The 23,660-nt window shown below is 41.3% G+C and overlaps 2 protein-coding genes across 4 annotated transcripts in view; one reads left to right on the top strand and one right to left on the bottom strand.

Annotated features, from left to right (window-relative positions):
* Positions 1–45: 45 nt before the first annotated feature.
* Positions 46–10,770, bottom strand: LOC124139796 (N-acylethanolamine-hydrolyzing acid amidase-like). The gene is made up of 11 exons (XM_046507125.2): positions 10,553–10,770; positions 9,078–9,172; positions 8,341–8,410; positions 6,437–6,563; positions 4,637–4,736; positions 4,241–4,323; positions 2,819–2,906; positions 2,101–2,185; positions 1,840–1,905; positions 1,323–1,418; positions 46–155 (listed from the first exon to the last, which is right to left on the bottom strand). Exons 1-11 carry the CDS (start codon positions 10,732–10,734, stop codon positions 83–85), a joined length of 1,065 nt encoding a protein of 354 aa, XP_046363081.2. The 5' UTR covers positions 10,735–10,770; the 3' UTR covers positions 46–82.
* A 6,161-nt stretch (positions 10,771–16,931) lies between these two features.
* LOC124139721 (phosphatidylinositol 4-kinase beta-like) overlaps positions 16,932–23,660 on the top strand; it is a 59,111-nt gene continuing 52,382 nt past the window's right edge. For 2 of the 3 annotated variants that reach the window (XM_048400596.1, XM_046507008.2), the window contains exon 1: positions 16,957–17,051. The gene's annotated coding sequence lies outside the window, so the exon portion shown is untranslated. Of the gene's footprint in view, positions 17,052–23,660 lie in introns of all 3 variants that reach the window. The other variant, XM_046507009.2, reaches the window with a different exon arrangement.

Raw genomic sequence — 23,660 nt, 5'->3', positions numbered from 1 at the left:
TAGGACCCGCCATCTCTTTCATAATCATGCACCAACACAGAAACCCAGAAGTACGAGACATTTATTGTTGCGTGTCCGCTGTTCAAGGCCATCTGACCCACGCACTGTACACGGCGGGCTGACTGGCGCTCATCACCATACTGTAGGTGGTGTTCCTGAAACACCCAAGGCTTGCAGGTCAGATACATAACTTCCTGCAAGACCTGCAGAATGGCAAATTGCTTGTATGTCAAATAACGTCAAATACATAATCTCTTTCCTGCCCCCAAGACCTGCAGACTGGCAACTTGCTTGTATGTCAAATAACGTCAAATACATAATTTCCGCCCTGCCTCCAAGACCTGCAGAGTGGCAAATTGCTTGTATGTCAAATAACGTCAAATACATAATCTCTTCCCTGCCTCCAAGACCTGCAGAATGGCAAATTGCTTGTATGCCAAATAACGTCAAATACATAATTTCTTCCCTGCCACCAAGACCTGCAGAGTGGCAAATTGCTTGTATGTCAAATAACGTCAAATACATAATCTCTTCCCTGCCTCCAAGACCTGCAGAATGGCAAATTGCTTGTATGCCAAATAACGTCAAATACATAATTTCCTCCCTGCCTCCAAGACCTGCAGAGTGGCAAATTGCTTGTATGTCAAATAACGTCAAATACATAATCTCTTCCCTGCCTCCAAGACATGCAGAATGGCAAATTGCTTGTATGCCAAATAACGTCAAATACATAATCTCTTCCCTGCCTCCAAGACCTGCAGAGTGGCAAATTGCTTGTATGTCAAATAACGTCAAATACATAATCTCTTCCCTGCCTCCAAGACCTGCAGAATGGCAAATTGCTTGTATGCCAAATAACGTCAAATACAGAATTTCTTCCCTGCCACCAAGACCTGCAGAATGGCAAATTGCTTGTATGTCAAATAACGTCAAATACATAATTTCTTCCCTGCCTCCAAGACCTGCAGAATGGCAAATTGCTTGTATGCCAAATAACGTCAAATACATAATTTCCGCCCTGCCTCCAAGACCTGCAGAGTGGCAAATTGCTTGTATGTTCTCCCCTGTCTCCAAGGCAAGTATGTATAAGAACGTTCTCACAAGGAGGACGATTATGAGATTACCTGTATCTCGATTACTGTGATTTGAAGAACATCACTGTTATGAACTACAGAACCAAGTTACTGTTACTACTTACGATATTTCCACATGTACAATGTGCTCTCTGTACGGGGATGCACGACCACTGAGCTCCGAGTCATGGACCATACAGTCAGCATACCAAGTACACAACTAGATTTACTAGATTGGTGGCAACTTACTCATTCATCACTGGTCGTGTGGATATGACGTTAAACATGGACTGCTTGTTGACTCCCTGCGTTCCCAAGGCATTCATGGTCTTCTCGGCGACAGCTCTAGATGGGTAAGTGAATACGATTTTACGCCGCTAAGTGACTACGATTTTACGCCGCTATTATGAAAAATCACGACAGGTCAGACAAAGAATGGGCTTCCTTCACAAAACCCATGTGGGAAATTCAACGAAAAGCAGCAAGGAAATTTGGGGAAACATTTCAAATGTCAAACATATTGCCATAAATGCATGTAGTACAGAGGTGAGTGAGAGTATTGTTTATGTCGCTTTTACCAATAATCTGTTTGGCTTTTACTGGTTATTTTTGGCTGGTTAGTCAGCAATGTTTTCTCCTGTTATATCGCAGGTCAAGGCATGCCCTGATAGACAGGGCACGTGGTCTTCAAAAGGACCATGACAGTCAACATACAGCTCCAGGTCAGTCTAATATCCCTAACATGTTTTGAGCAGTGGATGCTTACCTCCTCTCTTTGTCGTAGGGTGGGGGCGTGGTCCAGTTGTCATAGTTGGTTTCAAGGACATAAAATCTGAAACAAAAGTCCGTTGATCAAAAGATATGACATAGTATGGCTGTTTCGTCCCTGTTGTCAATTGTCTCCTTATTTCCTTAAATTTGTCTTTGTACTTTCGTTGATAAGATTTGTAAATGTCACGTCATTCATAGGAAAGGCATGTGCCAGGCCACCCGGTTTGGGGTGTACATATAGGACGAGGACACTCACTTCCCATGAGCTGGATTCATGTACATCTGGTCCACAGCTGTCATGCGATCACGTGTTATGACCACACCCTCTCCTTGGTTAACACCTGGAGGAACACATTTCATTTAACTACAGTTTCCATAGAAACATGAAATAGGCGCTATGCATTATGGGGTAACAGTTTGGCTACGCTACTATTTCAACGGAACCAATCAGAATGCGAGTCACAAACCAGTCTCACTTTTGGATTGGCCAGTCCCATTGATTATGATCGAGTTTGTGAGAAATTCAACATTGAAAAACTGACTGACACGCAAAAGAAGCTCTAAAAATCTATTTGATTGAAATGATGTCTTCATGTCCATTAAAACTAGCGGTGTTTTTTGTTTCTAGGTAATACGAGTTACCTCCCTTACCCTTTCCCTTATGTCGACGTTTGATTGGTCGGTAAAATGTCAATGGAAATCAAGGGCGGGTAACTGGCGATCGCAAGAACCACGGGAATGGATCATGGGGTTAGTGTAGGTTTACCCAAAGACGTATGTAGATACGTCTTTGGTTTACCGAAATGCTAGTCCTGGAGATATATAGAATGCACTAAAGGGAGACTACGCTGCACGATCTGGAAACCGTGAACAAAATTGCTGGGACTGCCAATTGCCCGTCTGTAGTGCCCCACTCGGAGCATGGAACTTTACAATGTGTTGGAGGAGGTTATCCTGCATGAAACGTGTCTTACCCCCAACGATGTAGTAGACAGGGGCGTGTATGGGCGTGGTCGACAGTCTCTCCACTGCATCCCGAAACCCCGTGTTCGTATCCAGCACCTGGCGGTGGAATACAGAGCATCATAGCATTTCCCCATCTTTGTTCAGTAAAATGTACCAGTATTTCAACTTGACATATAAATGCAGTTATTTTTCATCTTGTTTTAAACATATCCACTGGTTGTCACTCAAGATCACAAGCAAAATTAATGTAATGAAATGAACACGAAACACTATCTGCCATATCTGGATAAATAGTCCGAAACATGATGGTGTCCAGCATAACCAGCCTTGGAAGCTTGCCTGCAATCTATGGAGGACAAAAGGACTTGGTAGCCTTAAGACAAAGCTAATTTCACGAAAATGGGTAGTTTCGTACTAGTTAGTAACGAACATTTCAGTAACGTACATTACAAAACTATTGATAATGGTTGACATTCATCTTTTTAAACAAGCCCGTAGAAAAGGTTGTAGTTCGTATAGATCCCGTCAGAGACTGTGGATGATTTACTGGTGTTGTTTTCATGTTTAAGCATGTGATTGTGTTTCTATGAAGGGTAACGTAGATTTCACTTTAAAAAATTACTATGCCGTTTGTCCTAATCATCAGCATGGCTATGAACCGTGTATTAATAAGGATACCATTGTAAATTATGTTACAATATTATGTTAATTTTGAAGGTTATCGTGGTACTTTTGTCTTATTGCATGACAACATTTGCTTTAAATAATAGATCTCCCCATTGGTTATAATTCAGGTAACGGATATTTCTGGTACGGAACTCCTAAAGAAGTATAATTTGCTTCACAATAGAGCTGTCTTGGTGGTGTAGCATTGGACATAAACAATAATGTATTATTATGACCAAGTGTTTCACTAAATATTTCTTTTGTTGTTGAACTCTTCGCTAGGACAGTAACGTACATTTCGTTTTCCCACATACATGGTAAAACTACGGACAAAATATCCTACTTGGGAAGGTTTTCTTTCTTGCTAAAGACACCACTGACACTCCCCTAAAACGGCTATACAATATTTTGTGTTATGACTTATTGTCCATTGTGAAAATGTGCCAGGACATGGCCTGGACTTCCTTATTGAACTTGAGTGTCGGTTAGTCAGGCTCGCTGACTTGGTTGATACCAATCCATTGACTGACATCATGAGCATCGATCCACGCAATTGGGATACGATGCTCATGATGTCAGTCAATGGATTGTCTGGTCCAGACTGGATTATTTACTGACCGCCGTCATATAGTTGGAATATTGCTGAGTGCGGCGTCAAACAACAAACAAACAAATTCTCTATGTGTATATGTGATGTGACTGGCTGTGTGTATGTGTGTGGTGTCTGTACGTGTGTGTCTATGTATACACTTTATGACCTTCACCTGTCTGACGAGGAAGCTGACGAAGGACGTCTTCTTGTCCAGGATGGCCATGAGTATGTTCTGCCACCAGTGGCCAACGTGCACTGGAAGAAACCGACATTGTTCAGCTCGTACAGGACTCATTTTATGACAATAGAGCTACATTATAGGACGCACATCAGTTAAGATCTGGAGCCATAATCTACTGAAGCTGAATTATTACATTACAAATACAAGAATGGGCCTTAATGATAGCAAGAATTAGTTTAAATATTTATCCTATCCCTTTTTATTGAATTAATTAAATATTCGTTCAGTTACATTGATCAATTTCATTCAATAAGACTGGGGAGGGGTGTCGAAAAGAAAATTGTACAAGGAAAAAATGTGAAAGTATTAGTATTAGGCTAGTCTGACCATGATGGCCCCGCTGATCTACGGTGATGGTGAAGTTGTTAGGTCGCTGTCCTGACACCAGGCCCACGTAGCCGGCGTACGTCGTCCCCGTGTATGCGGTCTGGAAATACGCGGGGCACCACATTATGTTTGACTATACTTAGTTTGAAAACACTGTCACAAAACAGGCTGCAATTGTATACTGGTGAACCGGTGCCGGGAACATTGTACAGGTTCCCCTTTTTGTGGAATAGATCGGTACACGCCTCCGGACCCGTGAAGATGCGGGTTAGAATAGGCCTTGAGCAAGCCATGCTTGCCGTAAAAGGCGACTATGCTTGTTGTAAGAGGCGACTACCGGGATCAGGTGTTCAGGCTCGCTGACTTGGTTGATGCATGTCATCGTATCGCAGTTGCGTAGATCGATGCTAATTTACAGACCACCGTCATAATTATAGCTAGAATATTGCTATAGAGTGCGGCGTTAAACAACAACAAAACAAACAATACACGCCCCCGCGTCCGACTGACAGTTCATGCTGCAGGGGGAGAGAACTCTATGTTAATTTCCTTCCCAGTTGGAGAGGACATCTGTGTTCAACGGACTGCTGCCCCTTTCTAATTAAACTCTAGACAGTACCTGCGTGCGTTAGTATTATTGAGTGACCCGAGTCAACTGAGGATACCACCTTCCTAGCAACCAGGGATTGACCAGATACAAACTCAGTTTACCAGTACCCGAAATAAAACGCATATAATACAACCTTAGCCATAATGATGGCTGCCAGGAGACGGAAAAACACCACAGCCATGTTCTATGACACAGCTATGAGAGGTTCACAAGTTTTCATTGTTTGACACAGCTGACATTTTACCTTTTCTAGTTAATGTATATAAATGACAAGAAACTTCAGAACTTACACCATCAAACGACATGCAAAAACATCAAAGTAAATTTCCGTGACGCATGTCAGGATAAACATATACGATTCTTGGTTTAATCACATTCATTAAAATGTTTTTATTCGTGATTGAATCAATACATGAAACTTATTTACTTTACTGATAACGTCACTCGGAGGCTGTTAACCAGATTACCGCCTCCCAGGGATTCAGTAGGTATGAGTAACTTGGGTAAACCGAAGTATGATGTCATTCAGTTAACAGGAGCTAAAACTGGTGAACCAAGGTTAACTTGGGTAATACTTTGGTCAACCAGTGTAATAATAGCGGCGTGTGTGAAACAGAGACACCACCTCGGTTAGGATAATTATCCATTATTAGCTTGATATACATCCTCAATACAAACATGCATTTTTTCAAAAACAAGATTCAGTGTGTTCCCGAGCCTCGACTCTCTTCAAAGATGCATAATAGTGTCAACGTTCAAGATAGCGTTTGAATATGTCGTTATGTTTGCTCATTGCCGGAAGTATTCTCAGAAGATGATCCTAAGCTGAACTATTTTGTGTTCTAATATCTGCCAAGAAACAACTAGTTCAGAGGAATAAACGCTGTAGCCACCACTGCACTAAGTGTTGCCTTGAGATGCCCATGACACCTCATCCTCGATTATCCAGTGTATTAAAGCTCCATGACATGGACCCATTCACCACCATCTTTATTTTGAGCCCGAATCGACTGCAACACTCTAAGAAAACGCCGCTTAATATACTCTCACGAGCGAGAGGTACTCTGCGAAAGCACATTTAGCATTGCCCTAGGTTGACCGCAAGGATCTCTGGTGAGAGAGTGCTGCGAAATGTTAGAGGATTGCCTAAGGCAGTGACGTCATTTCCGGTGATGACGCTGTAGACGTACCTTGTTGTTCCTCTGGAAGTTCACGTTGATGGTCATGTTTCTCAGCAGGTCCCCGTAGTAGTAGTCCAGGTTACGTGCGTGCCAGATAACGCCGTCCTCGTCTTGGGCCACTATGCTCGTGCAGTATCTGTCAACAAAATTCATAACAGACCTACTGAGGCAGGTGTGGCCAAGTCGCCTATGGCGCCGCAATTCGGTATGCAGAGATGTGTTCCTTAGGCACCAAGAAATCTCCGATCGTGGGTTCGAATCCCTGTTGGCCCCGATTACGTTTCCAAGTCTGTCAGCACCATACCCGTGCTCGTCGGTTTCATCAAAGTGTTTAGCGTCTAAGAGACCTGCGTCACTTCGGGCTTTCACCCTACTTTAAGCTGACACGACGTGATACAACTGAAATACTGTTAAAAGCCGCTTTAGACTCAACTCACTCACTCATTGTTGACCTGTTTCTTTGTTATTCCACGCTGCACTAGGCTCTATTTCAGTTATATGACGTGGGCCTGTAAATAATCGAATATGAACCAGACAAAACATTTATTGGTGTGAGCAACGATCCACGCGGCCGAGTTACCATAACACGCATTTAACCAAGTCAGTGAGCCTAGACGCCTAGGCGCCTGATCCATTTAGGTCCCTTCTTACGACAAGCATAGGTTGCTAGGGACCAGTTCTAACTAGGAATCCCCATAGACTAGTGATGTACTGATTCACCAGAACATGGTGACATTGCACTGATAAGTCATATCAATTTCAGTGTACACAGGAGTCCGTGACAAGACGTTATCAGTTTTAATTATTTCACAAGCAGATACGATCGCCTGGTGGATAGAGAGTCTCTCTGCAGAGAGGAAGGTCGGTGGTTCGATCCCCGGCCGCGTCATACCAGACGTTAAGAGATGGTACTCTTAACCTAGCGCTTGACATTCGGGGATACAAGACACAACAAGCACTGGTTGGTTCGGTGTCAGTATACTGGGTCTGAGTTGGGTGTCCATGTTAAACTGCGATAAGGTATATCGGGGGACACTATACAATCGGGACTAGTACAAGAAGGCACGTACATGTACGTCGCTATAAAAGTGCAACAATTATGAATGCGACGTTAAACCCATTTAACCTCAAAAGCAGAATGAATGTTGTTGCTACACTATACGACAGTAGAAGAGAAACTAAATAACTGAAACAAACGATTGGTTACTGAACAGTTTAAGAGGCTGCTTATCTGCTTTTGTTGTTATGGCGTAGAGAAAAATGTTAAAATAGATACAGTGTGGTGGCCCAGTGATGATGCAAGTAGTAAGTGGTAGGGGTTTCCCCGGGTTTAGCAACATTCTTGCAAACATTATAGTGGAGGGGACCAAGAACTGGCTATCAAAACCGTACTCATGTACGGAATCGAACACAGTTCCAAGACGTCACACGCTAACGCTTTCCCTTCCACCCATTGTTGTAAGAATGCTGAAGAGAACTTACCTTCGTACTCCGCTGGGTATTTATCTGCGTGTGCGCACCCGTACGTCCATGTGGTACATTTAATTGAATCAAAGTATGCAATGGCTTGGATGCTTACGACAATGCATATACTTTCCCGGTGTGGTTGAAATGATAGTTATATCGCGTTGTATCTTTAAGAAATACCTGAATAAAAACTCTCAATAAAAGAGACAATACCACACTATATGCGAGTATAGGCCGCGCATAGATATTTGTCATCGTATGCCATTTGCGTGGAGTGATGTTCATGATATCAATTACTGGATGTCTGGTCCAGACTCGATTAGTTACAGACAGCCGTCATATAGCTGGAATAATCAAACAAAGTATAAGATTCGAGAACCGACTCGCAGCTCTTCAGCTCTTATCGTCATCGTGACACCATGGATGCAGGTTGGGTTGCTACGTACGCTGTCAAGTCGTAGAGGATGTTGAGAGCGATGATGTCGCCGGGCAGCATGCCGAAACCATCCGCCACAGCTGCAAAATGTTAACAACGCACAATAGTCTCACACAGACCCTAGACCACATCCTTCATCAAACAAGATCGCATTATCGTCCCCGTCCCATTATCACCCTCCTATAAGGGAATATGGTTCATTTTAAAGTTTAGTCCAGACCATGAAACCCGTGACTGGCGCATGGTCCACGCTATCGAGGCACACGAGGCCACAGAGCCTCACCACCGGGTACAATATAGTCCGTGACCCCTTGCACCAGCAACAGGATGCTGGGGACCTATGATAACCCGGCTCATGTGGACTCCGTAGAAGGCAACTGTACACCTAGCCATGACACGGTAACGAATACTTGAAGAACAAACAGGAACTGAATTAATCATCCCGAAAACACCTCTATTAATCAGAAAGTGACATCTTTGTACATTACATTTATCTGGCAACCGTGTCTCATCATAGAAGCAGGTATGGACAGGTTGCGTCCCATGGTCCATGTTGACGACAAATGGTTGTGTAGGAAATTGGAGTCACTCGCCCTGAAGATACAGTCCTGTCAAAAAATTGGAGTCAATCGCCCTGCAGGTACAGTCCCGTCAACAGTATTGTATGCAATACCAATCACTGATGCAATAGAAGGTAAACACTTTGCATGTTTCACGCATTACTATTCTGATCTAAAGGTAATTTACCCAACAATTCCTCGGCGAATGGGCTCGGAATTAGATTTTCAATATCGTCAGCGATCAACTCAGCTATAGGAATCACTTCCACTGGGACCAGTTGCCTGCAAAACAGTGACATCAAATAATACATGGAGAGTGAGGCGTACTTGAAAAAATAGGTGCAGTCTATCAATCCCGCACAATGGCACTTGTTATAATTACATATGTAACGACATAGGATTCGCTGGGGACTAAATGCTGCAAATGATGAACTCATGCATCAGGGTAACGTGTACTGCAATCGTTTATCAGAGAGTGGATTTCCGTATCTGATACAAAAAGAAATGGTAACAATTGTAAAATGAACTTAATATTGAAAAAGAAAACATCAACAGGAGTGTAAGTGAGATTGCTTCTCCGCTATCTTTAGCTTTATTCCGTTATATCATGGCAGAGGATACCACAAATTGTCTTCACACATTGTACCCATATTGGGAATCGAACCAGGGTTTTCGGCTTGACGATGTAACACTTAGACAACCCTCCACTTGTAGCATCAATACGAGATGAAGAAATGGTCATACAGCGAACAACTACTACTAAAGCTTATTTTATTATTTGGGCGGTGGGTAGCCCAGTGGTTAAAGCGTTCGCTCGTCACGCCGAAAACCCGGGTTCGATTCCCCTCGTGGATACAATGTGTGAAATCTGAAGTTCTTGTGTCCCCCGTTCGAATATTGCTAAAAGTGGCGTAAACGACTACTCGCTCACTTTTGTTATTGTTGTCAACGTGGTTTGTTTCAGGGTGTTTCAACTTTCAACTCATGTCGTTATAAAATCGCGCCTCAACTCACTATCCATGATAAGAGTTGCGTCCCTTACGGGTGTAAGGAATTGCTCCGATTATGTCTGCCATCACCATGCTTGTGCTCGTGGGTTTCACAATGGTGGACAACGTCTAAGACCTGCGTCATTTTAAATAGCCCCCCCCCCCCCCCCCCCCCTCCTACGTGTAGCTGACACACCTGTACTGACAAACTGTTCAACTGGCAAGTGTGGGTTCGAATCCCAGACGGGACTCAACCCAAAAAAGTACGAGAATCTGTACTTTACTAAGAAAGTGTTATCCCAAATATAATATTTCTTACATTTGACCACTTTCTAAATGGCATTGTGTATTCATAGCTTTCGGCCATGGGAGCCGTGCCAATTTACACTTGTCAGAGGGGTACTCAAAGTACGTGATTTAGACTACCAGTTGTCGGACTTTCATTTTTGTGGGAGCCTCGGTGGCTGAGTGGGTTAGATCGCTGACTTTGGGTGCTGGCGATTAGGTGCCTCACTCTGGCAAGTGTGGGTTCGAATCCCGGACGGGACTCAACCTAAAAAAGTACGAGACTCTGTACTTTACTAAGAAAGTGTTATCCCAAATATAACATTTGTTAAACTGTTCAACGTTGTGTTCAAGCCCAACTCATACCTGGCGAAACTAAATAGCTCACCTTATAGTGGCCAGCAAGTTTGGCACAAACTGCGTGTAGTCATTGAGGACTTTCGACCACCGCGTGTCTGCCGGGGAGTCCATATCCACATCATACCACTTGGTTACCTGAGGGTCGCTCGGTTTGCAGTAACCAACTTGTACAATAGTGAACAGCAAGCAAAGACTGACGAGGCCCGCCATCTTGAACTATTCCGAAGAATATATTGACCTGGCGTTTCTAATTGGTACAAAAGCGTGCTTTATCTGTATATGATAAGTGTGTTTTAAGTAGGCCATCTTTTTACCAGGAGATTATGATTAGCTGTTGTTAATTCGGGTTTAACCTTGGTACAAACTGTGTGAGTGGCGAGTGCTACCGGGAGAGCAGGGTAATCTTGCTCACTCTTTTCGCTAACACCTGGTGTTATCGCTGATTTTCAGTCATCCGTCCATACAATTTTCACCAATACTTTTGCATTTTGCGCCCAATGGAATCTGTTTCAGCGGATAATCGATACTGATTATTATCTGGAGTTGACGTGTTATATATAGTTAGTTTTTTCCATAAGCCCACTGGTGTCGTTGTATATATACCCTTCAAAATAAGTAGGGGATACTTGGAAATAACTTAACATTTCCAAAATTGTAAGAGATATTATTGTCTGGTAATAGTTGTATGATAATGTTGAACGTAATGGGAATACATTAGAACCAGTAGTGAAGTTTCAGATGGCATGACGGGCAACGATCTTGAAGGACGATAGGTGTAAGATGGGAAATTTTTAAGTTGATGTTTTTGGTTTTGGATCAGCAAAGCTTAATACCTCCGCGATGTGTCAAACATTCATTCACTCGACGAGGCGACCCGTGAAGATCCGGGTTAGAATAGGTCTTCAGCAACCAATGCTTGCCGTGAAAGACGACTGTGTTTGTCGTAAGAGGCGACTAACGGGATCGGGTGGTCAGGGTCGCTTACGTGGTTGATGCATGTCATCGTATCCCAATTGCGTAGATCGATGCTCTTAATGTCAATCATTGGATTGTCTGGTCCAGACTCGATTATTTACAGACCGCCGCCATATAGCTGGAATATTGCTGAGCGCGGCGTTAAACAACAATAATAATAATATATGCATTTGTATAGCGCAGCATTCACTGTGCATAAGTGCTTTGTGCGCTGCAATGGGTCTTGATGGGGTTTTTTAAGCAGAAGAGTAATGAGGAAGTCTTTATGGAGAGAGGGAGTTCATTCCACTTGGAGCTTGCTGTAGGCGAAGGATCGCATGCCGAATGGTGATGTCTACACAGGTGGCACTGTTAGAAGGAGATGGTTTTGGGACTGCAGAGAGCGCACATTCTTGTAAGGTGGAATCAGTTCTGTCAAGTAGGCTGGAGCTAGATGGTTGACACATTTGTAGGCAAAGAGGAGAAGTTTGTAGTAAAGTCGAGCAGGTATCGGCAGCCAGTGTAGGTTCTCTAGAATCGGGGTTATATGTTCAAATTTGCGGGTTCTGGTGACGATAAACAATAAACAAACAAACAAATCATAATATTAGCAAAACATAAGTGAAAGAAGTATGGCGGATGACAAGAGAGGATTCACTTACAGTTTTTTGTATGCATATATTTCAGCAAGACTCTTTGGAACACAAAAAATAGTTTAATTACTTTCAGTCAATCTTTCCTCATTTTTCATTTGTGAAATGACTGATTTTTCCCCGTTAATTTATGAATTGGCAAAGTGAATCAGTCGTTTTACAAATTGCCAGACTTTAGACATTGATTGTAAGATAAACACCATACAGAGGCGCAGACATGTTCTGCTATTATGGGATTTGGGGTGGAGTGTGTGTCATACAACTAAAAATTCGTTGTTAATGAATACATTTATTTCAAACTGAATACACAAAGACCTGAACAATACAAAAAATATCTTTAGTTCGATTGTGATCAAATCCCTTTTCGCTTCATCTGTACATGTCAAGAGGGAAGAAGGATTGTAGTGGTGCTTCACGAGACATCACAGGCGAGGGATCACATGCCGATAAGTCTTTGGTGAACGTCAAACAAGAATGCAGAAACGATTATCTGTTAAAGAAAATATAATATTTAAGAAATCGAGGCAGAGTTAAAAGTATTCACAATGACTTCAATCCTTGCGCAAGATATAATACTGGAATATGCCCGTCCTGTCCTTGGTAGCTCCGACGCTTCGAATAAGTGTAAAACTGTCCATGGCGGCGAAGTTGGACGCCGACAGCAAGACAGGGGTATGTCCGAACACGATCATGTATCCCCCTTCCCGGACCGTGGGTAACAGAGCCAGCAATAGGGCCTCAGCTTCAGCTGACCGAACCACTTCACTGTTCAGGAAGCGTACAAATACAACATCGGCACTTCCGGTTCTAATTTTTGGCTCAATGGCATTCCCACAATGCACTTCATCCACTCTCTGACTGCTAACGTCTGCCATCTGCTGACTGAGATCTTGACCAATGGTGTAGCAGTGCGGGAAAGCGGTCTTCATCGCAGACAGGAACACGCCTGTCGAACAGGCCGGGTCATACAACCTTGGACTCTTTAACTTCAGAGTGGAGAGATACGTGATTGTAAACTGTCGGATGTGTTCTTCACCATGACTTAACATGACATCAAATGCATCATCTATTGACCATCCCTCGGGGGGTGACCCGAACTCTCTTTTCGTGTTCTTTTTCAGCAGGGGGAACGGGAATACGAGTTCCACTTCAGCAAAGTTGTTAGAGACAATATCCCGGAATGTTCGCAATTTCTCGCTGTCGGACAATGACCGGTAGAATATAGTGTAACCATCTTCTGTCACTCTCATGTCAGCGTACAAGCCAAGGAGCATCTCAGCTCGAATGATGCTGCAAAATAGCTCGGGTATTTTGTTAGAGATCCAGTTCTCGGATATAAGTTTTCTTCCGACTAGTCTCATCACAGACCCGTCACCAGAAACACTCAAAAAGAAAATCCCCTGAGGCAGTACTGTGTTCTCTTCAACCAGTCTCGACACGGGTCGTTTATCCACGTCAGCCAAGTTGATGGTGTCAACTGGAGACACGTCGCCGGGTATTCTGGACATTTTGTATCGTTCCATTTCCTTCACAATAAGATCAACGGTATTTACATCTTCGGCGTAGTCCTCTCTTATAGCGAGTTCTCTCGCCTTCCGGAAGAGTGAAACGCTTGCGTCCCAGTTGCCACTTGCCAGCGTTTTCCTAGCCTCTAGGAACACCTTCCTGGCACTGACACACTGGACGAACTTAAAGATCCCGTCATAATGATCGATTGCACTTGTCATGTCAGCCATTACGATGATTGTGCTGAATATTCCCCGGGTTGAGTGTGGCGACTCTTCGAGGGAATGTGTATTAATACAGCGCTGCGAGATAAACTTTGGACTTTATAAGCTGACCAGAGTCTGCCCTTACATGGCAGCCCCAGCATTGCTTTTGCTTCATAAGATAAGATAACACGTCCCATTTTAATTCTGGAAACCCAATAATCCAGAAACTCTACATTCTTTGCCCAGTCTCGGTTAAAGGTATTTATAAAATTAAACATGCTGTGTTCATGGGAACATATTAAGGAAGAAAAAATGAAAAATAAATGTTCAAAAACTCAATATTTACTCTATGACGCCCCTGGGACGAGTGGCCCATGGGCGAGAATATTTTCCTTTACTCAAAACTCTTGTTTTTGTGTCGAAAATACATAAAGGTGTTCTTACAAGTTTCATGTCACATAATTTAACTCATTTTAACTTAATTCATGCGCAACATTTATCAGTAAGCTTTTATCAGTGTCAAAAGCCTACCAACTTGGTCCTTGAGTACACGTGCATTATCTATACAATGATGCAACTATGTTGCTGTTTTGTCGCCTTTACACTTAAAACAACAAATTATTTGGTTTTGTATTTATGCGCTATCGCGCTGATAAATACTCACACGTGTTTTCACAATCAAGCCCGTGCGCGAAATACGCATATGTCGGAAAGCAAGTAAGTCACAATCAAGCATGTCATGCGCATCGTCCCATGTTGGATCTTACGTTTGTTTTGGTGACGTTGTAGCCATATATTTCAATTAAATGTGTGTTTTTATTTCGTATCTACAGTGAGAAATATAAAAGTATGAAATGACCGGTGCGCAAACTGTGTAAATCCGCATAATATTGAAATCAATTCTTACATACACTGATAAAATCGAATTTAAGTTGATTTGAGATGTTTAATTTGTTATATGTTTTGCGGATTTAAGGATGAGATAATAGTCGACTGGTTCTCATGTTTTAAGTTAATCCAGTTCAGACTGCCTAGATGAGTACCTTCTTGCGAGAATATGCCACCTTAACATCATCAACCAGAATAACATCAGTATATATAACATAGTAACACCATTCAGTGACTGTAATCACAACTCCTATCACACACGGGGAAGTCGGGTAGCCTAGTGGTTAAAGCGTTCGCTCGTCACGCCGAAGACCCGGGTTCGATTCCCAACATGGGTACAATGCGTGAAGCCCAATTCTGGTGTCCCACGCCGTGATATTGCTGGAGTATTGCTAAAAACGGCGTAAAAACATACTCACTCCTATCACACACCTTCATCCCTTGTCACCATTTGTCCGTTTGTTGTTTTTGTTGATGTCAGTGTATGTGTGACCGAGCTCTCGGCCTATTACCTTGTGCTATACGCTCATCAGATGTAAATGGAGTTACTGGAATGTGAAGACCATTCCCCAGCCCCCGATATCGGTTAAAAAAAGAATTGCAGTTAGATCCGCCACCTGTCGTAGATCTCCTAAAGCCAAGAGATGCAACAGCGAAGGCCAAACTAACTCTTTTTCTAAGAGATGGACAGCTGCTCGAACGTATATAAACAGAGCACCCAAAGACAAAAATGAAATCATATCAATACAAAAACAGAAATTGTATGCTCGCAATAGATATGTGTACCCTACTCACGCACAAGAGTCCCACAGAGGGACAGGTCAGTCGAAATTGCTAAGCAGAAGGCGACCCCTTAAACATAAAAGCAACAACTCCTTGATGTTTTAAATATAGGAGTCCCAGTCGCCTGAGGCGACACAATTCTCTGTGAAGAGTTCAGTCCTTAGACGCGAGAGAACGACCAGATACGACCTAATCATGTTTCTAGGATTGTCAGCACCATACCGTGTTCGTGGTTTACCACCACCAAACTGATAAACGTCCAAAACCTGCATCACCTCGTGCCTTCCCCTACATCAGCTGACACGCCGTGATATTACGGTAAAACCTGCTGCGTTAGACCAAATTAACTCACTGCAACATAATTATAGTCTCGTGTACGTGAATTAATCAATCTAAATAGAGCAGTTAGTAAAAATACACATCTTTCCGTATGAAAGATACAGAAAGTAGAACATATTTGAAGATTGAATGTTGAATTTTTTTAAATCACTTGTCATTGTGGAATTTGACAATATAAATTAAGGCTGGGACGAGTCCAAATTTACTACCCGGGTACCCATCCCCTTATTACCCGACCCTACCCGGGTACCCACTGTAGGTCTCATGAGATAGGTACAAAATGTCCGATTGGGATTTTTTTATCATAGCCCTGGCAAAATGTATTTAGATACATGTGTTAAACGATAGGTCATGCATACACTGAAGTTGACTGAAGTATTATCTTTATTCAACCATATGAAAAGTCAGAAGGAATGGTGCATAGTCAGAAAGAAAATTAGTGACTTTTGTGTAACCATAGAGTTCTAGATAATCTTTGTCATTTCAAAATATATCACGTGACTAACCACTCCTATGAGTACCCGGGTCCTACTCAGTACCCACGCGACCCGGGTACCCGAGTTACCCGTCCCAGCCCTAATATAAATGTTGATTATTTCTCCCAGAAACTGTCCATATTACTGATAACTGGTCTACTAGGGGGTGTAGACAACAGAGGTTTTATGAGTAGAACAGACAAGTTAGACACAATTTTATGGATAACAACTTCTTTATTACTGTAAAAAGCAACGTTTTTTGACAACGGTAAAAGGATCTATACCGAAACGTCGCTTTTTACAGTATTAAAGAAGTTGTTATCCATAAAATTGTGTCTACCTTGTCATCCGTCATCTTCTAAGTAATGCCTATCAAACAATTTAGAGTTGAACAGATCCTTACAAAACACATGAGTCCTTGGAGCTATTCGCTAAGTTCGCTAGTGTGTGGAGTTTTCAATGAAAGAGCTGAGATAAATGTATTTCATTGAACCCATTACTGCATGAAGCGCCATAAAATCCTTTCAAGGGACGTAATGTGTGCGTTTCTAAATGAATGACTCATCGAGCGCACCTGTTTGACGGACCTTGCCGGAAAATCACGAGTGAATTACAAGTTCAAGGACCACAGCCATATTCCAAGATGGCGTCGAATTCTTGCCCCTCTAGCCTTAGGGAATGCAACAGCCTTTAGATCCCAACCAGAGAGGTTCACGCCATAGGTATGTATCAGTTATGTTCTTTGGGGATTAAATGTGTTCGAGGTTGAAAAAACGTGTTGATTGTAGCTGCGATTATTTCCAAAAGAATAACTGTGTGTATGTAAACAAGACTGTTCCGCAAGATCCCTGCTGTCAAACTCTGCACGACTTCCATGTTAGCCTAATGATGTATTCTTTTCGGCGACATGTCACCCTCATGATATTAGTATAGTGCATATATTTATACATAAATTCGTTATCTTTGTATCTGTTTTTTATTCATTTCTCAGTTCTTTTCATAGTTACGTGTCTTTGATATTGTCATTTTTCTTCTCGATCAGTGATCTGTGATCTGAATAATCGAATGTTGATTGGGTCAGCTTTGTAGTTAAGGCTTGAGAGACAGACGTAACTTGGTATAATTATCAAACTATATCATTTATAACATGTCTTACTGCAATCACGTGGGAAAACTGGATACAAATCTTTTAGCATTTCTTTTTAAGTTTTTCTACATAACGTGTCTTTTGGCTGTTTGGGGTTGTTGTCCTCACAGGTAGATAGAAAGTGTACATTGTATTGCAGACTTTGTTCCTGAGCTAAGGATTTGAAAATCAGAATTACTCATTGTGTAAATCTGTCTGTTTGGTACATATTTGCGTGCCAATAAGTACCTGAGGTCAGTGTTTTTGAATTAGTTTCCCAAGTTCACTGGCCAAGAGGGCTTGTTAACAAAAAACAGTGCAAGCCACATCATATTTTACTAGCCCTACTTTATGGCTACAGCCGACATATTTTGTGTTAGCCTAAATGTATTTTGTGTGTATTGAGACCATTGTGCTAAACAAAGCTGAAGCTGATTGGCTGCTTTGTACTCTATGTTTGTCTGTAGTTTGTGGTGGTTCAGAGACCATATACCATGTATACCGATATGGTCTCTGGGTGGTTCTTACTGAGAATCTTAGACTTTCAGACGCATTGGTGTATCAGTCATCGCTAGTATCAAGGCTATATATACATGTACATTGGTCATAATCAGTGTACAGCAAAACCCCAGTGTACTTATTGCAAAGGTTTTTGATAAATGACAAAAAGACAACTGACTTTGACATTAATTGACGTCTTAACTGACGGGATGAAATAAATGTGTATTGACTAGAATTTTCAACTAGCTTTACAGAAATGATACTAGCCCAATTTAAAAGTCACTGTCATTTGTTTGGCTAGCTGGCAGGCAGCTATTTCGAATACTGCCTGAGGTGCATTCTTGTAGTTTCTGTGCTAACGACCCCAACACTTAAATTAATTATTGGTAGGCATATTTAGCAAATCTTGAACAACATAATAAATTATTTTTTATAATCACATTGATGACTGTTGGTAGACATGTATTCAGTGTGTTCCAGTTGTGGCACCTGTGCTCATCCATCTGTTTAGGAGTCCCCTGGATTCTGCGTTAGCATAAGTCCCCAGCAACCCATGCTTGTCATACAAGGTGACTTGCCTGACTGTGGGTCATCATACTCTGATGACATGGAATGCTGATATCCATCACTGGTTCGTCTGGACCAGATCCAATTATTTACAGGCCACTGGGTTATTTCTGAGTGTGGTCCTAACAGGCTTGATCAACCAATGACATGAATGAACAGATGTCTACAAGTATTTTATATTTGATCATAGTGGCCAGTTTTTGTCATATCCCTGTATTTACAGTCAATGCCAGGTGTCCATCAGTATTCTTTTTACCGTTTTTAGACATGAGGCAGATAGATTTGAGTGGGTGAACAAGTGTGTAATATATTCTCTGCCTAGGGGTGGTCGGGTAGCCTAGTGGTTAAAGCGTTCTCTCGTAATGCCGAAGACCCAGGTTCGATTCCCGACATGGGTACAATATGTGAAGCCCATTTCTCGTGTCCCCGGCCATGATATTGCTGCAATATCGCTAAAAGCGGCGTAAAACCATACTCACTCACTCACTCACTATTCTCTGCCTAACATATGGCTAATTGGTTTGTATGGGTTGGCATTGGACAAGTGCCTGATTTCACATTTCAAAAATGATCAATGGTTTAACTAAAGTATTAACAGATCTTGTGCAAGGTATTGGAATGTTTTCCTGTATGACATGGTATATATAATTGTTATCATGATTGTTTTAACAAATGTGATAATGTCTATTGACTGAAATAGATTGGTTGCTATTGCTGTCATAATCTTATTGCATTCTAGTACTGTGTGTGCTCCATCACCGGATAGCTTACACCATGTGATTAGTGGTGGGCCGATACGCCGATGCATCAATGGATCACGATTGTTTTACTTCTCGTACAAGTATTGATCACTGTCACACACTAAGGAAAAGATATCCATTCTTACCTTAAATGTTTAGTTTTATAACTGTTATACTAAAAACTCGATAGTAGTGAAAGTTAATGGTGAAAACGTAAATATTTTCAAACATTGTGCCATACTTCCCACTGCCAACTGTAAATCGTCAGTTTTCCAGGTATTTGGCCATACTGTCTATGAAAAATATGGCTTATGGACCACAGATAAGAGCACATGCAACTATCGTGATACACATCGGATCAGGGGCGGTCGGGTAGCCTAGTGGTTAAAGCGTTCGCTCGTCACGCCAAAGACCCGGGTTCGATTCCCGACATGGGTACAATGTGTGAAGCCCATTTCTGGTGTCCCCCGCCGTGATATTGCTGGAATATTGCTAAAAGCGGCGTAAAACCATACTCACTCACTCACTCACTCACACATCGGATCGTGAGTAAGGTATCGTGATATGTATCGGATCGCACAGTTTGTGTCTAAGCCCTAATTGTGAATACTGATCAACTGATATTTTCACTTTGTAACAAGTTTTCAGATATGAACATGATGAATCAAATAAAGACCATGATAATCATGATAGAGTGACTACATATATCATACTGACAACTACATCATGTACATATATCATACTGACAACTACATATATCATACTGACAACTACGTATATCATACTGACAGTGAACCATATCTAAAATGGTCGACATTCAGTTTGACATTATAATATTACGGTATTTTATTTGTTTTTGGTAAGTATGGTACATCTCTCATTGCATGGAGTTACAAAGTTCTATATAAAAGGATAACACAAAATTATGTGCAAGGGTTACATAGCATTTGCCATGTTTCCTGACCATGATGACCCTTGTGTCTTAATGCAAATCATTTTGACTGTTTGGGGATGCAGGTTAGATTAGTGCGTAGCCAGTACTCTGTTGCCCGTCCTAAACCTCTTGGGGGAGGTGTGGAAGGGTCGAAAGTTCATGTGTGGTTATCATTGGTCCTTATCTGCATGTGGACTATGCCCTGATAACACTGGTCAGTGGACCAGCATCATAACTTGTGTTATACACTACCACTATATGTGTTATCACAGAGGGCAGTATTTGTTTATACTTTCATAGAACAACAGTGGACTCAATTATTAAGTATTTAATGACTCAGCATGCATTTGTGTGTTCTGTATAAATAGCATCCTGCATCCCATATAATGCACTACAACTGAAATTGTATTTAGAAACAGACCATGCATTGTCCTCCAGGACAGACACTAATTATCTAGTCAACTTCTGATATAGCTGCTCGACTGTGTACAGTCTATAAGTTGACAGCAGTTAGTTATGTGTGATAAAGATAACAGATATATTGAAAATCTGAAAATACTTTTGTTTGTTTGTCGTTTTATGCCGCACTCAGCAATATTCCAGTTATATGACAGCAGTCTGTTAATAATTGAGTTTGGACCAGATAATTCAGTGATTGACATCATGAGCATCAATCCACACAACTGAAATACAATGCTTCAAACAAAGTCAGCAAGCCTGACCACCCGATCCCGTTAGTCACCTCTCACAACAAGCATAGTTACCTCTTGTGGCAAGCATGGGTTGCTGAAGACCTATTGTCTTCCCGTTATCATTTGTATTTAGAGCTATATGGACTTGCACCAGGTATATCATCAGGATGTTTTGTATTTATCATTTTTAAAAATATATTTTGTTTATTTTTCTAGAGCATTTACATGGTTTTGCATAACAACATATTATTATTTTTTATTGATCATGTCTAATGTCTTTCGCTAATGATACTATGAACCCCAGCTCAAGTTCTGCATCTGTAATTTCAAAATCTCTCTTTTGAATTCATAATTATATTGTTCATGCTGCATTACACTCTGTGTTTCCTTGTCTCAGTCTAATCTTGTGGGTGGTGGTAAATATCACAATAATCAATGAACATGAGTATACCTCAATCTTTTTCATTTCTAAGTTTTGAGGGGGCACGGGTGGCCCAGTCATCTAAGGCGCTGCGATTTGCTGTGCAGAGTTGCATCCCTTGGGCACGCCTGAAACCTATGATTGTGGGTTCGAATCCCAGTTCGCCCCGATTATGTTTCTTAGTTTGTCAGCACTAGAGGTTGGATGATTAATCAATCCCCGAATACATCGACCTTTTTAATCTTTAGTGCTCTATCGCGAAAATCCTGTCCTTTCCCTTGGCCTCATTGCTGCCGAGCAAACATTTGTGTGGCCACCAGGCCACCCTGAAAAGTCCTGTTTGGGCTTATTTCACCATATCAGTAGACTAAAAGGAAGTGAAATGCACCTTTTGCGAAGTGAAATCACCGTCATGGTAACACTACAAACTTAATCAATCATATGAAACGAAGACACAAAATAGTTAATTTTGAAATCAAGTCACAAAATGGCGTGAGAATCGAATGTAAAGAAACCCAAATGCTGTATGAGTGATGTCAAGCCACTACTTACAATGTTTTAACTTTTAGGCATTGAGTTGTCGTTATTATTCACTTGCATTATGCTGAAACTGAACACCAAATAAAACAGGCATCAAAGGGTTTTTTTTGTTTTTTATTTACATTCAACATGATTCTGTAAGACAAAAGATGCTCAATTTTTTTAATTTAAATTTATAAGTACTCAAATGTTTGAAAAAACTTATTTGTTTTATCAAGTGATACCACTATAAAACGGACATTAGTCCAGACTAGTGCAAGCAGACACACAAGCACACTTGCGTACACGTCGCAATATTCTTGAACACAATGTTAAACCACATTTCACCTCACCATAATCCATGGCTTCTTTGTCTTTGAGCTGAAATGTTAGATAAAGACCAGTTGGAAATGACGAAAAACCTGTGTCGTCAGTGGGATTCCAAACCACAAAGTCAGTACCAACGGCTAACAAATGTACCGGGTAGTCTTTTGCCACGGTGATATGGACGACACTTCATCAAATTAACAACTAAATGTTTACTTACATCACATGATCAGGACAAATAGTTTACTCTTTTTATGAAAGGTGAAATACATGTTTTGTGCAGTATGTTTATGATATTATTCTATGCATAGTATGTATGTGTGATTTGGTAGCTTTTTGATACATATATAAAAGAAATTACTCTTATCTTGATCAGGGCTATGCATACTCATAATAGGCCCATCAACATTGGCAAATATGTTTTAGGTGATTGATAAATGTGCTCGAGTTCGTCCTATATGAATTGTTTACTTACCCCGGGACATGCATTTCATAACCCAAGTCGCCAAAGAGTGAAAGGCACAAGGAACATATTTCATGTGCATCTCACAAGGGCACAGTTAAGCATAGAGTTCTTGAAGATCTTTTATAATACCCTTTTCAAAACAATTTTCTTTAAACGTTTTAAGTTCTGGGGTTCTGAAAAGTTAAACATGGTTTAAATGGTTTTCAGACCTATGCTTACAGCAATTTCAAGTCATGGAATATAGAATTTGTTAACCTTATTCAAGTTAAAATATTGTGGAAAGATTGCCTCTATGCTACCATGTCTGCGTCAAGTGTTTTTCATGAATATGCAAGGATTTTGGAGTGAAGAACTCTGTGAATTTGTCGATCCTGATTTGTTGTTATTAAATTACTGGTGAGACTATAGTCGATTGTCACATAAATGTGTTGGGTAATTGGTATTGCATTTCAACACTATTGCCACTGAGCTATAATCGTGTTGCCGGAGTGATTTGACCAGGCTGGTTGTTATTAACACATTCAGCTATGCATCAATATCTGTCAGTCAATAGTCAGTGATAGAGAGTGCGTGCTTGTAGACATTGTGGTGGCAGCACATAGACTTTGACATCCATCAATAAGCGTTAAACAAGCTGTCTGTTTGCACATTTGACATGAACGTGATATGGTAGTTTACTTATGTTGTGATCTTGTTTATGAAATGTGAATGGAGTTCACTAACTGTTCACCAGAATCAATGACTTTGTTTTCATTTAACATTGACCCTTCCAAGTAGGTGATAGCGATCAAGCCTTATGTGGGTCAGTGCAGATGTAATATAGATCTGATTGGAACTTTTATTTGGGAAAATGTTGTCATTGACAACCTCTATCTTCTATGAGTGTAGTTCCCAGTGTTTGATTTATTGGATCATCTTCAATCAGTTGAGAGCTGGGCCAAATTATCTGTGTCCTTGACGTGTCCTCCTATAGTATTTGCAGACACAGGTCCGAGGACCCGGGTTCGATTCCCGACATGGGTACAATGTGTAAAGCCC

This window comes from Haliotis rufescens, unplaced genomic scaffold (genome assembly GCF_023055435.1).
Source record: "Haliotis rufescens isolate VD_foot unplaced genomic scaffold, xgHalRufe1.0.p SCAF_1, whole genome shotgun sequence".
Taxonomy (NCBI): domain Eukaryota; kingdom Metazoa; phylum Mollusca; class Gastropoda; order Lepetellida; family Haliotidae; genus Haliotis; species Haliotis rufescens.
This window is presented reverse-complemented; position numbering and strand designations above follow the sequence as displayed.

Coding starts and splice junctions, on each gene's coding strand:
- LOC124139796 (XM_046507125.2), bottom strand. CDS start 10,734: ATGGCGGGCCTCGTCAGTCTTTGCTTGCTGTTCACTATTGTACAAGTT. Junction 2,907..4,240: donor TCAGCTTCCTCGTCAGACAG/GTGAAGGTCATA, acceptor TTCCACCGCCAG/GTGCTGGATACGAACACGGG. Junction 2,186..2,818: donor TGTCTACTACATCGTTGGGG/GTAAGACACGTT, acceptor GTGTTCCTCCAG/GTGTTAACCAAGGAGAGGGT.